The sequence below is a fragment of the Alosa pseudoharengus genome, unplaced genomic scaffold (genome assembly GCF_046254945.1).
Source record: "Alosa pseudoharengus isolate Yale_2024_CS ecotype anadromous, Long Island Sound unplaced genomic scaffold, YU_APseudo_1.1 YU_APseudo_1.1_scf_12, whole genome shotgun sequence".
NCBI classification, from domain to species: Eukaryota; Metazoa; Chordata; class Actinopteri; order Clupeiformes; family Clupeidae; genus Alosa; species Alosa pseudoharengus.
The window spans coordinates 19,954,118-19,968,843 of record NW_027468587.1 but is presented as its reverse complement, the minus strand read 5'-3'; the positions used below and the strand labels follow the sequence as shown (position 1 = coordinate 19,968,843).

The 14,726-nt window shown below is 41.3% G+C and overlaps 1 protein-coding gene and 1 long non-coding RNA gene across 2 annotated transcripts; both read right to left on the bottom strand.

Annotated features, from left to right (window-relative positions):
• Window positions 1-1,781: 1,781 nt before the first annotated feature.
• On the bottom strand, window positions 1,782-5,015 carry LOC143119634 (serine/threonine-protein kinase pim-1-like). The gene is made up of 6 exons (XM_076281256.1): window positions 4,616-5,015; window positions 4,196-4,290; window positions 3,685-3,735; window positions 3,158-3,536; window positions 2,536-2,712; window positions 1,782-1,873 (listed from the first exon to the last, which is right to left on the bottom strand). The coding sequence occupies exons 1-6, from the start codon at window positions 5,013-5,015 to the stop codon at window positions 1,782-1,784; spliced, it is 1,194 nt and encodes a 397-aa protein (XP_076137371.1).
• A 3,140-nt stretch (window positions 5,016-8,155) lies between these two features.
• On the bottom strand, window positions 8,156-10,657 carry LOC143118394 (uncharacterized). Its single transcript, XR_012986130.1, has 4 exons — window positions 10,298-10,657; window positions 9,590-9,657; window positions 9,237-9,347; window positions 8,156-9,106 (listed from the first exon to the last, which is right to left on the bottom strand). It is a non-coding gene; the product is annotated as an uncharacterized LOC143118394 (long non-coding RNA).
• Window positions 10,658-14,726: the final 4,069 nt, after the last annotated feature.

Below are 14,726 nucleotides of genomic sequence, written 5' to 3'. Positions count from 1 at the left end.
CTAGATTATGAATGCAGACTGCATGGTGCTTGATTAATACATTTGTGGAAAGGGACCTGATGAAACCCATGAATGGGAGCACACCAGCATCACAGGCACACCAATTTCCCTTTTTCATTTCACTCATTTTTCAAAGTCACCGAGTACTAGAAAAGCAAATAAAAAAAAAAATCGGTGCTACCTAGCTCAAGTTGCTACAACCAACAGCCAGGCAGCTTCAGTGCTACACTCTGGGGCCATGATTTAAAACATTTTTAGAAGCATATCTGCTTTTAGCAAGGGCCCTGACAGTCAAGCCAGTACGCCATTCCAGACGGAATAAAAGTCTACTCTAAGAAAAGGTTTCAAAGAGCAGCAAAGCCATGCAGGAGGAGGTGGCATTCAAGAAGTGAATGAGTCATAAAAAGCCTACTTATTAAATTCATTTTTAAAACTTAAACCATGTTTCCTTTTGCCTGGTGTAACTGCAGTCAGTCCTCAGTTAACATGTGAACTGCTGGGAAGCAAATTATAAAATAGTAACAGAAAATTAATCAAATATTAAAGCAGGTGGACTGATATGTGGAAGCAGGGCAGCCTGAAGAAGATCAGAATGGTTCAGAATAGGATGTTTCTGTTCCTGAGAACATTGCATCATGCACGCAGGCACACACGCACACACACACGCACGCACACACACACCTGTGTCAGGCTTATAATTGAAGTGGCTGGGAGGCTGAGAGGCATTTTTCTGAAACAAAAGAACTGAGACCCACTTGTGAATGAAGCCAGAGCAAATGCCTGTCTGCTGTCTGCGTTTGGACGCTACTTTGAGCTATTGCTGGATTCGGAGGGAAAAGCAGTGTGCCCCAGCATTACTGGTTATTGTAGAAGGCTGAATGTGTCAGTAATTACAGTTTCACACAGTATAAGCACAGTGTGCTTTTTTTTGCATAAGTGATTTAGCTGGAGTTACCCGCTCCTAATATCTATTTTTGAAAAGCTAAGAGAAAGAAAGACTGATGTGGACTTCAAAACATGAGATCATTGAGGGTTGAGAGAGAGAGAGAGAGAGAGCTCCAATTTACCTCAAAGAGATTTAAGGATGGCCAACCGGTGCAGATCAAAGGATACAATTTTGTACTCACATTTTATTGAAAATGTACTGTGCCATTATGTCTGGACTAGATGCTGGGTTTCCTCTTTGAAATCACACCTTATCACTATCCTCCTTTTTTTTTCGTTTATTTTTTTTTCATACCTCAGACGTATCCAGAATCAGTAGAGTAATTTTCACCTGGGTACTCCCAGCATAGACTCCTCAATTGGTTTCCTTATCTTCTTCACTTTAGATCCATTTTTCAATAGAAGTTCTTGTTCAAAGCTTTAAGATTCTTTAGAACAGGTAGATGAACTGGGATGAGGGCACAAATGAATCCAATATAAGAGCAGAGGAAGAGCCATGCAGGAGCTTTGAATAGCAGGGTTTCATTTGGCAAGTGCATTATAAGTACTCTGCTATGAGATAATCATAGGGTAGGGAACATTTTAGGTGTGCTTTTTGCAGCTGTCAATCATGTTCATGATCTTATATCAGTTAAACACCCAAAACATTTGAAACTCTGTCAAATGACTGGTAATTGCTTTTTTTCCCCCAAGTTTCTCTGAGTTTTGCAAGTTCTCTCTTATAATTATACTTTGCCAAATGTCTTTAGCACAGCCATGCCAGATGACCAACTGGTGAAGGTGATGGTTAAAGTGACTGTCTGGGGCTCCTGCTGACCTGAGGCTGCAGGACTCCTCTACTGGAGCCAGGGGTGGAGCTGGATCTGCTCCAGAGTGGGCCGGTCCGCCGCCTTTGGACTCAAACACCAGCAGATCAGGTCACGGCACTCTGCCCACATACACACACACACACACACACACACACACACACATACAGAGAGAAAGAGAGACATACAGAGAGAGAAAGGGGGAGAGAGACACACACACACAAAGAAATACACGCACACACACACACAGAGAGAGAGAGAGAGAGAGAGAGGATGGATTCAAAATGAATACTGCAGTGAGAACATCTGAAATCCATTCAAAATCATTTTGATCCACAAGAAATATGCTCCACATGAGCTGCCTGCTGTATCTTATCATGAGTGGACAGCCCCAGTGAGATGGGACTATCTATTAATCAGTGCTTTGCTCTGTTCAGTGAAATCACTATCTATTAATCAGTGCTTTGCTCTGTTCAGTGAAATCACTATCTATTAATCAGTGGTTTGCCGGAAAGTGTCTTACATTGACAACACAAAAGAACATGAGAGATATGAAATTAAATCCCTGCTGTTGTTTTATGGAAACCAAAATAAAAATCATGTTTGTATTGAGTGGCACTTTGAAACAACAGCAAAAATAAACAGTGTAAACAACAATGTCTGCCCAGTGTCTGGGGAGCCCATTCAGAGGACAGCATTTCCTGGAAAGTGCAGTCGTGTCATATAATCCATGCGGCTTCACTTCCCTGTCAATCAATCATGCTGTATGTGTCATTCGCCTCACCTTGAGACAAGTCATCGTCCAACCTCAGTCTACCCTTAATGATCTGCCTGGGGCTACCGAAGGGGAGGAAACCGGAGACAATGCTGTACAGGGTCACGCCGACAGACCAGACCGTGGCAGGGCCAGCATGGTATTTCCCCCGGAGGAACCACTCTGGAGGAATGTAATCCAAAGTGCCTGCAGAGGGAGAAACATATGGATGAGGAAAAACAAACATCTACTTTTTCCCTTGTTGTGATTTGCCCTTTTAAGCCTTTATTTACTGTTATTTACTATTCTCTGCTTTTGTTTATGTAAAGCGCATTGAATTATGTCTTTGTATAAAATGCGCTATCTAAATAAACTTGCCTTGCCTTATTACCAGGCAAACATGAAGAAGTAGCACATCTCTTTGTAATGCTACAGTGCTTACTCAAGATAGTTAGAACAGATTTCTAGCTTCAGAGAAATCAGGTTTATCAGTATTCAAGAGGTGTAGCCTAAATGTCAACTTATCTCCACATCAAGACATGAAAAGGATACACTACAGGTTATTGTGAGTAGACATTTCAAAACATGACATTTTCAGAAGCAAAGAGATATTAAAAGATGCTTTAAAAAACGACAAGTCACTCCCTCTGACCTGCAAACTCCTTGTAGGCAGTGCTCGTCCATAGGTCTCCGCAACCAAAGTCAAACAACTTGATGGCATGCGTGTCTGTGTGGATCAGGATGTTCTCCGGCTTGACGTCTCGGTGGAGAACGCCACGGCAAGTGCAGTGGATCAGGGCGCCGACCAGTTGCGTCATCACCTGGCGGGCCAGGCCCTCGTCCACACGACCACCTCTGTCCAGGCAGAAGGCCAGGAGGTCCTGACAGGGCTCGGGCCGCTCCAGCACCAGGGCGTACTGGGTCTGCAGGTTGAACCAGTCCAGCATGTGGAGGATGTGGGCGCTCTCGGGCACCGCACAGACGCGCTTTATCAAGGCCACCTCCAGGGGAAGAGGACCCTCAAATTCGGGCTGAGGAGGGTACAGGGGGACCGGAGACCATGGACATAAGAGGATAAGAGAAGAAAAATAAGTGGTAGAGAAACACAGAAAAACACTGTAGGTTGGTATGTACATAACTAAACAGATTTCAAATATTGTGTGATGGGGACGTACTCACAAGCTCTATCTCTTCCTCGGCTTGGAGTTTGGACACAAACTTAATAGCCACCTGACATGAGAAAAAGCTTAGATTACGATGCTCATAATGAATCATTATTTGTATAGAGTCGAAACCTGCAACCTATTAGAATAATTGAGACTGTGCCTGAACTATAATTGTAAGTATGGATATGAAAATTACATAGGCCATACAAGTTTCGAAAAAATCAAAACTCTACAACTTTTTGCAGAATTTCGAAGGAAACACACCAGAAGTTTCTTTGAATAGAACATACATGGTTCCACAGTCTCTAAGTCCTATTAAGGAGCTCTGCTATCAGTGCTGCTCAGGTAGGTATGACTAATCCTTCCCCGGTTGATGCAAGGAACAAAATTCAAAAATCCTTTGCAGACACGGTTATCCACTGTTTGAGTCCACAGCATGGACTGTGGCCCGTCAGGAGAAAGGATGTCCCTGCTGAAGGTGGGTGGAAGGGGCTTTGTGAGGATATTAGTTGAACTACTCTTACCGGTAATCCGTCGGACTTTCGCACTCCACTGAAAACAGACCCATACCCACCTTTCCCTAGTAATGGTCCCTTCTGATAAAGCCGCTCCAAGCGTGCTGAGAAAATAATATTGTAATTTAGTCCAGTCATAGATAATTATCTTGTGATACATTGGCAGAACAGTTGTTTTGTTTTATTATCCAGCAAAGAATTATGGGAAATTTCCAGCAGCCTTAATTAAGTAGTGCACACAAATTTTAGACATGAAATTTTAAGATATGACATACAATTAGTTCCATTGTGTGAGCAACATGAATTCAAACATTGCATTAAGTGACAAAGGTTTCTATTAAGCTCTAACATTTTATCAGGCATTGCCTTTAATACTACCAGTTCATCCTCTGTAATATTTCTAGTTAAAATTTTGACATGCATGACAACCTTTGCGCGGGGCTTTGGCAGGTCTGACAGGCTCAGAGGATTCTGTACTTTCAGGCTGCTCAGAGGACTGCTGGGGCCTAGCAGACTTCCTCCTCTTTTTTGGATGGTGCTCATCTTTTAGGGGGACGAGCCTCTTCGAAGGCCCTGGCATCTCATCTCCTGGGCAGGGCTTAGTCGTAAGGGCTTCGGCCAGTGATTGAGCCAGGTTAGCGGGCTGACTCCTCCTGAGGCGGTATCTCTGCCCCTCCATCTTGGACGGCATGGCTGGGCATCTCTGCATTCTCCTCAGGGCTCCTTCATAGAGGGTCTGGGGGGTGAGCCGTGCGCCACCAGGGGACCTGGCCTGGGAGTGAGTGGTGGAGCTGGAGCTGGAGCTGCATCTCAGCGCCAGCCTCCGCATCGATGGCCTAGAGTTCTGAGACCTCTTCCTCTTACCCCGACCCCTTTTCTGACCTTTGTGAGGTTCATCATTGTCTGATGCTGAGGAGAGAACATTGATAGCAATTGATAGCTGTTGATAGCAATTCTTAAGCATTTTCACACATTTGTCAAAAATAACCATATAATGGCAATAAACATAAATAACTATAATGGTCATTTATTTACCTGAAGTCATCCCTTTTGGACAATGAGCACAGACATAGGCCTAAACCTACAGGCCCATATCATATATGACGTTAGATTACACTCCACGCCAGATGACGTCACAATTATTTGATCTTTTGTGAGGAAAAACACTGCGCGTTTTGTCTTCAAATAGGTAGGCTATTCTGTATGTCGCAAATCTCTGCTGGCTGGTATTTCGTCCAGTTGTCACATCAGCCAGTTGTCTAGAATTTGAGCTTTAAATATTTCCAGTTGTCACATCAGCCAGTTGTCTAGAATTTGAGCTTTAAATATTTCCTGAGCTTCTGTGAGCTAACCGTTTTATACGCTAATCTCCACATGGGCGATGTTTTTCGTTGTCAATCTCAGTGTCACACATCACACTGATTAGGCGACGACTGCAGGAAAAAACGCACAATTCCAAGGTGTCAGTCTCAAAACAAAACACAAAAGTGTTCATGCCTCCTGTATATCTGGGTGACTCTTCAGTAGCCTTAAATCTACATGCGTAACATCAGATGTGAGATGATGTGTGATCAGAATAATGTGCGTGAAGGCTTTGGTGAGCAATCATACCGAAACGGTAGTGCCCCCAATCATGTAGACTATGCATGGATTACGAGTGTGATGAGTGGGGAAATGACACCCTGTCCTATATCAGGTCGTCTGTATTCATTTTAGAATAGAAAACATGGAAACGGAGCCATCTAAAAGAAGATTCTTCTGTGGTAAACTCTTTGAAATGGCCCGTGTGCAGCTTTAATTTGCAAATGTAAGCGTAAAAGCATAAGCTATGTAGGCTACAACAGTTGTAACATTACAAAATTGAAACCATAGGATTATCTTGCCATTAATTAAACAATAGCCAACGTAGCCTAATGTTAAGGTAATGCTAGAAAAGAAAGAGATAATGTAATTTAAAAAGAATGTACTTTGGTATCTTTACATTAATTTTGATGCAATAGGTCAGATAAACACACCTGTTGAACCCACTAGATTCTACACTATGCATTAGTTCTATCATTCAGGTTTGAACAGAAATGTATGAATAATAACCTTAACAGCAATAACAACACCAAAGGTCAGGCCTTTACCAGTGTCAGCTGAGATTCTGGTGATGTCAACATGCTTTTTATGTAGCTCAGCCTATTGAAGACTAAAACTCCATGCGTCTTTAACATGCCTCATGATCTCAGACACTGCTGACACTTTTATATCTGCAAAACTTTGTGGCCTGCCGGTTGAAGAATGCAGCATAAGGTGGTCTGTCAAAAGGCTTGGGTCCTCGCTGCCTTTGGAACGGGAGAGTATTGGGCAAGACTGCAGTATTCTCCAACACTAACATCTAAATACAAAGGGGAAAGACTATGATTAAAAAAAGATAATGACAAGGATGTGTATGCATAGCCTATATGTGGGTGTGCTGCCTGTGCACTTAAAAAATGAGCAAGAGGTGACCAGTTTAATAAGCTCTTATCAGAATATCTTGACAGGGCGCTTGGCTATTTCGCCCACCAGTGTGTTTTATGTCATTTTTTGTGAACCTTCTCTGTTGTTGGCCTCATTTTCTCCCAAGACTAGGCTGAATGTACCTCATTCTGGGAAACATGCACCGGGCTCCACAGCTATGTTGTCTAGGCGTGACTGTCTTAATACCTTTTGGTGCTTGAAAACAGTTTAAAACTTTTCCGGAAACTTTTAAAACGAGAACACTTTGCAGGCATCCACTGGAAATGTCACGTTGCGTTTCGCTCTGGTAACTGTTTTTATGACAACGCTGAAGAGAATGCTGAATGCTGCCTTTTGAGATTCTAAAGAAACAATCAAAGAAGTTGTGTTCACTCTCTTAAAAAAGTTTGTTCCCAGTGCACCCTGAAATGGGCCAATTCCAAGGTACCCTGCATTCCATCCACTGTGGCAGAATAAAGGCCACATCAATCTATACCACTGACGTCTTTGTCATGCCATGCCTCACAACAATAAAAAAAAGGCCTCATAGTGGATTCATACAAAGGCAGATGAAAAAACAACTCTTCTCCCTGCCATGTTCTCATCTTTTGGTTACACCTCGCTCTGCAATTTATGAGGTGTAGCCTATACAACTCAAATGTTATTTCTCCCCAACTGAATGAGAGTCAGCTGGAGATGAGGGTGAGGGTGGGGGTGGGTGTTTCTGGTGTAAATCAGGACACTCCTATAGTATTATACCTTTCTGCTGTTACATTATTGCAGAGACTGTTAAATGATGTAATGTCTAATCAATTAGATTTGCTTACTTCATAATGGGAAGTAGTGCAAAATTACTAAATGACTAAATCTAAACATTTATGCAGAAAACTGTCTTTCTTTGTTGTGGGGATACAGGGATGTCTTTAGTCTCCTAAGTTACACTTCACGGAGGACCTGTCTCAGTGACCTTCTTCAGAAGGTAAGCCCATGTGTATTGAGATAGATGTCAAGTACAGACAAAGAAAATGTAGTAATTAAGATGATGGTTATGATTTAAAACCTACAGAGGGGAGCAGGGGGGAACCAATCAAAAGACAAACTAATGGTCTTATGCAACTCTTCAACATGTAATGAGAGTATTTAAAGGTTATTTACCTGCCAAGACCATTCTGCTAATGACCATCACTTGGACACAACACACTCTAAGAAATGGAAGTACCAGTGTGTACCTAAGTCGGTACAAATGCTTGTCGCTGGGGCAGTACCCTTTTGAAGTACAATACTGTACCTATGAATGCAGGTACATTTGTGTACCCTAGCCATCTGTACCCATCAAGGTACACTTGTGTACCTGCAATGACTAAAATGTACCTGTATATATCATTATCACATAGTACCCTTAAAAGGTACTATTCTGTACTTCAAGGGTACAACCCCAGTGAAAATTTAAGGTGGTATAACTAAAATATATGCACAACCAATAAGTACATTTAAATGTTTATTCTGGGGGGATATTACACACAATACTTCACATGAATACAGGTACAATAAATGTTAACATGTTCATATTAAAAACACATTCATATCAAAACATCAAAATATCTTATATCCATATCAATATACATATTCACGTAAAACATGTTATGACTCTTAATGTAAGTGTAAATAATAAAACACTTTGGTTTACAATATTTTGCCTGAATAGCCACATTGTGTTTATACGCAGAAGGAAAAAAATATATTAATTTGCACGATAGCACTAATAACACCTTTATATGATCTATAAAATACCAATATTTGAGTTAGTAATTACTCCAACAAACCTTGTATGCTTTCAAGTTCATGTTAATACTCGTGTATGTGACAGTGATGAAAATACAGTATCTGCTTGCCATAACCATTACACGTTGCAAAATTAACAAAGTCCTTGCAGTAACTTAGTAGCTATGATCTTAGATCTCATTCACAGTGCATACACCATAGAATTGAGTGAACGATATGTGTGATGTAATGAGTCATATAGCGACATTTTAGAGTAGTATCTCAGAAAACAATGTGCAAGCCTTTGGGAAATATTAGCAAGCCTGTAAAAATGTACAATATATTGTTACAATGTTCATTACCTCACCAATAAATCAATCAATCAGAAAACACACTCCAATCCTTCCAATCATGAGGCGAGCCATTAAAAAGGCAAGAGTCTCAAAAGGCACCAAAGTTCAATTTCAAAAACTGGCAGAAATCCAACATATTCTTCAGGAGAGTGTGCTAAGTAAAGGTCAACAGCAGTAGAGGCTGCTGTTTTCCCCCTCTTCAACTTCTGTTCTTCTGCATATATCCACTTTGACTTAGACTGGAACCTTACTTGATCTACAGGACGTTCACATATTTTCAATAGCAGTGGTAGCCTCACCAATGACAGCAGGGGTTTTACATCTGTTGGAAGCAAAATGCAAACACAAACCTCAGAATAAGATTTTTTTCAACCACACAAATAAATAGCCTCAGACAGATTGTGTAAAATACCTTGTCTAATACATGTATGTAACTATATCAATCTGCTCACCTGGCATAGATCAGCGTTGAGTCATTACAAGTTCCATGGACCGGCTGACTCTCCCAAACTTCTCCTTACTCCTTTTCACCGTATCTTTATGAACGAAAGCTGCCTGCTCCACTATGTGTTTGAGAGACAAATGCCATGCAATAGAATAATATAATTAAACAAAATGACACAACAATGAAATAGCACAAAGATAATCTTAACCAATATATAAATTGCTATTGGACAAAAAAAAATCTAAAAGTTGTCTGTATTATTATAATTTGCATAATTTATTATGCAATACTTTTCTATATGTATTTAACATCAATAAGAAAAATACCATTACAAAAAAAACACCAAGTTGGGTAACTTACGTAGCCATTAGATCCTTTAGGAAAGGTAAGCTTACTTCCAAGTGGCCATGTTCTGCCTTGGTGGGTATCTGTGAGAAGGATTAACATTAGATTTACTTTAGACCATTATCAAGCTCTGAGTAACTTTATAACATTATAGAATGGTTCTGAGTTGCTCCCTCTAGCTTCTAACTAGATAAGCAATGACAACCAGGATGTTCTGGTGAACATAGGCAACTCAACTAATTAATTTTCACCTAAACAAAATGACAGTGTTGAGAGTGATCATGCTTACTGCATGTATGCACTTACCAGGCTTCTTTCACCTGCACTACCGTTGATATTAAACCAGCCTTTCAGGGAAGTTAGCAAGTATGTATGGCTAACAGTGCTAGGATATGCTCATATATCTATGGGCTAAGCTAGTTAGGATAATGATTGCTAGTGAAAGTTGGCTTTAATGGCTTCCACAAAAACTTAACATTGACATGGGAAATAGTAGATAAAACACACACACAAATCATTTCCTTACCATTTATCACGATAGTCATGCATTATTGAAGGAGTTTGAACTCCATTTAAAAATATCTGAATTCATAGCTAACCTAGGCTAAGTTGCTAGCGAATGCTAATGTTAGCCTTTAAGCCAACAATATGACTCCATTACTGTAACAGTAGGCTATTTACAATGTACAAACCGAATTTCGATAAATTGCAACTACACCTTACCTCTGAATAGCTTTGCCTCCTCTTCCACAAAGATTATTCCATCCTGCACATGTGTTTTCTCACACCAAGCTCCTCACTGAAAGTTGCTCCATTTCTTGGTGAGTGAGATGAACAAAGTTGAGGGGAAAAATAACGGTTGCTCCCGTCCCGAATCTCCTCCCCCAACAACTTTTGAGTGACAGGCCATGTACTTTTTGTACCCTTAGGTACAAATATGGTCCCTTTGCGAAAAGGTACATTAATGATCCAGGAACGGTACATATTAGTACTTTAGGGGCTCAATTTTGTTCCCTTTAAGGTACAGGGTCAAAAGTTGTACCTAAAAGAACAAAAATGTACCCCAACCGTACCCCTATTTTTGAGAGTGCAGGATCCCCCTGGGTTAAATGCAGTCCCTTGGGAGAGATGGTCCTCGAGAAGAAGACTGTGTTATATGTGGTTGTCAAAAAACACTGGTCGATGGTGCAGCACAATTAAACTGTCAGACCCAATACTTTCCATATGAGATGCGTGAAGCTGCATTTAATCACCAGTCTGATTGGGGCACATTTCCATGATTAGAGAGGAAGACCGGTCTGTCTGCTCATCTCACATGTGTTTGGATGGGGGGGAGAGACTAGATAACACAGAGGGGTTTCAACAGCATCACACTGTGCTGATGATTACATTCCAGTCAGTGTGGTGATGGCTGGGATGCACAAGACAGATTTTTAAGAGGGATCTGATTGCTATGAATAGTTCATGCCTGCAGTTCCCCACCTCAAATGGATGGAATGGAAAGGATTGAAAGGCAAAGTAATGAGAAAGAGAGAGAGATTGAGAGAGAAGCCAGACTTGTGACAGACAGACTTGGGTGGCATAAAGGGTTTGTCATTCAAGCGTATATCAGGACTGACGTGTAAGTTTTGATGCAGATATCTGTCGGTTTGCACCAAGCTGCTGCTGGATGCCATCTGATTTACTGTTCTGGATCAGAAGAGTCAACACTCTTTTCACTTTGGATGTTAAATAATGAAGAAGAAAAAAAAAACAGTGGTTTACTTACCACTATTACATTGAAAAACAAAACTGTTGGCAGTATAAAGGATTTTTGTACACTTGGAAATGATCCTCTTGGCTTCTTTTGGAACTCTGTTGTATGACCAATTTTCCATTCATTCTTCTTTATTTATTTATTATATCCCAGTGTTTTATTTGCCCTCTTTGGCAGACACAGGCCTGATTAGTAGTCTAGAGACAGGCATAGGGCAGAATTAATGGCATTTTTCACATGTGCTGAACAAATCCATTAAGCCCAGAATTATATTCATTTCATACTCTATTGCCCACTCATTTGGGAGTGAATGCATTGTAAAGGCACACACTGGAATTATCATATGTCCCTCCAATATCTCATGCAGCTCAGTGAATCCCACTGAAAACAAGTCATTCGCAATCAAAACAATCAACAATCACAATCAACACTTCCCCAGTATGACAGTCACAGACATTTTTTGTGGAATATTGTTTGGAATTATTTGAATTTCAACTGAATTAATAGAGGAAAGAATCATTCAAAACGAGACGAAGATTTTGTTATTTTATATGGATCTGAAATGTAAATGGTATCTCTATCTTTCCTAAAAAGTATGTAGCCCATTGCCATTAAAACCTCCATTTGAAAGTGGCATCTAATCTAGCTTGTAAAGGTGCAGGGTAGTTTGCAGCACTGGTTAAATGTATGCTTTGACTGGGCCCCTGTTTGGGCTCTACGCTAGTTATTATGGGATGTTGAGACACACACTGTGTGTACTGTACTTACTGTGTCACTGCGTCAATGACACACAGAGCTGATGTTTGCCCTTAATGACTCTCGAATACACAATGTGCACATAAGATTAAATTTTTATTACTTCAAGTTCAACCCCTTTTCAGTTTTAATGGAACCACACAGAAAAGACAGACAGCTGTGATGACAAGGGCTAGTTCAAGTTAGCACTCACTCCTCAAGTCTCATTCTCAAGCCCTTGTGGTATTTATAGACACCAGCGGCAGTATGTGCGCTCTATTGAAATTAAATATTTCTGTGTCATGAAAGTATCCTCTGCCTCACATCTTGTCATGGAGTCTCATCACTGCTGCTTTCTTGTTTACTTCCACAGAGCCTCCACACTGACACAGGAAAGCACTGATCGTTCTTCCGTTACTCATACATCTATTTATGAAGCTCTCAATTACACACATATACCGGCTGTCTAGTTCTGTTCATGCATATACGGCTAGGTATACCAACTTATGAATGAACATTAGGATGAAACAATTTCACATGCCCACAGCATAATAAACATCCAAATAAACACAGACTGGTGGTGCCAGGCTCTCTCTGCTGCCCACCAAGTTAACCCCTGACCCCATGTTAATTAGTGTGATAATGAGGTCAGAAAATTGGAGGAAGACTCTTGTGTACCAGCACTTAATGAGGATGCACAGAAGAGTGATGTTCTGACATGGCCAGTAGGGGGAGCTCTTCTGCTTTCCAAAAGAACAAATATATAGGCTGTCTGGTCTGGGAGTCTGAGTGATAGTCTTATCGACACATAAGTGACAATCCACCTAGTGTTCTCCAACAAACAAGCTTACGGCCAGCCTTGTGATGGGACTCCTATCCAATCTACTAGCAGACAATGGATCCGCTCAGAGGCAGCACACTGACATATGTGGTGTACTCCCCGATAGGGAATATTCTTGGTGAGCACGACCATCTGGAGGAGACGGCAAAAAAAACTGTGCTCTGACATTTTAAGATGTGTGCAGCTTTTGAGGATTCTAGAGAGAGCCCGAAGTACTCAGTCTCAAACGTCCTTTGGCTCCTCTCACAAGCACTCAGCAAGGTGTTCCCATCCATTTTTAAAATGTCTCTTTTAGAGTAGACCTTAGACTTGGGAAAACTTACCATTCAGGAAATACATGTTTGGGCAAGGAAGTTGACTGCTGAGGGGAACAAAAAACAACTGACAACAAACAAGAATGACACAGTATTTTGCACTCGGAAACTATTTTCTGAGCCAAGCATTTATTCACCTGCTCTTTCCACGTCAATACAAGTGGCAACTTCTTTGTCATGCCATGGTGACAGTAGAGTGCAGATTCTGGGCCCCTCGTAACCAGCAGAGGTACCAGCTGGTTATGAGGGGAACCAGCTGGCCATTCATCCATCAGTTTCAGCGAGTTAAGCAAAATGTTGGATTCTCTGGTTGTTGCGTTGTGTTTTAGTTCTAATGTCTGTATTGAAGATGGTCAATAAAGCTTGACGGCAGGATCAGGATCGGCGATTAGATGATGATTTATTGTAGATGGTACAATAATGAATAACAGAACACAGGCTAAGTCTCAAACAGTAAAACTGTGCAGAGTCTAACAGTTGTGGTTGTTATTAGAAGCGGCTGCTGAGCCTTCCGACAGAAGATGCTCCTCGGGTCGCTTCCTCGATCCGTCTCCGAGTCAAAACCTAAGACAAAGCCTGTTATACTAAAACATACAAACGTCAATCATGCCAACGTGGCAGGTGCCAATCAGTGTACACAACCCGGCCCTGGCCAGATGGAGATACCTGAATAGGCAGACATGCTGTCTCCCTCGGCCCATGTTATCACTGATGTTCCTCGGATGTTCCTAAACATCGGGCTGTATGACCTTCCTGCTGGTACACAGGCCTAAGGCACAGTTATGTACAATAATATGAACCTCTCCCCGTTTGTAGGCCTATACTACACACAGATGTAACATATGAACACATCAGAATACAGTGAGAATACCCCAGAATTCTACAGTCCCCCCTCTACAGTCCCCCCATTACTTCTTAGGCACTTTAAAGGAGAATTCCGGTGTGATATTGACCTAAAGTGTGTTGAAACATGATACCGAGTGTGAACGTATGTCTCAGCCCACCTCGGCTTGTCCCCTGCACTCCAAAATCTGGCGCTAGTTAGCCGATGCTACCAACAGCTTTTTCAATGGTGGAGGTGCTTCGGCATTGGGCTAGCCATGCAAATAAATCACTGTTTTACACCATTTACGAGGCTCAATGTATCTCCACACTTCATTGGTAGACTTCCGAGGGCCCTGACATTTAAAACGAGACATTGAGAACTTTGAAAAAGCACTGGTAGTTTACTTACAAGACGATTTATACAGACAGTATCTTCACGAAGTTTAGCGTTTGCAGCCATCTTGAATTTAGTCACGGTAAGTCAAGCGACGAGTAAGAATGAACAGGTAGGATAAGGGATCAGATTCCAAAAATAATTCAGTGGAAATGCATGGATTCTAGTTTCTTCCATTAGCAGCAACTGGAATCCATGCATTCCCACGGAAGCTGTGATGGTACACCTTTAAGGGTTAAAAGCATCTGTACTGGATGTTCACAGTCACCTGTGGTTTATGAGTTAAG

Excerpts from the sequence above, each read along its gene's own strand:
- LOC143119634 (XM_076281256.1), bottom strand. The coding sequence starts at position 5,015 with ATGCGGAGGCTGGCGCTGAGATGCAGCTCCAGCTCCAGCTCCACCACT. Across the intron at positions 4,291-4,615 it reads TGCCAAAGCCCCGCGCAAAG|CACGCTTGGAGCGGCTTTAT; the intron begins GTTGTCATGCAT and ends TTATTTTCTCAG. Across the intron at positions 3,736-4,195 it reads GAAAGTCCGACGGATTACCG|GTGGCTATTAAGTTTGTGTC; the intron begins GTAAGAGTAGTT and ends TTCTCATGTCAG.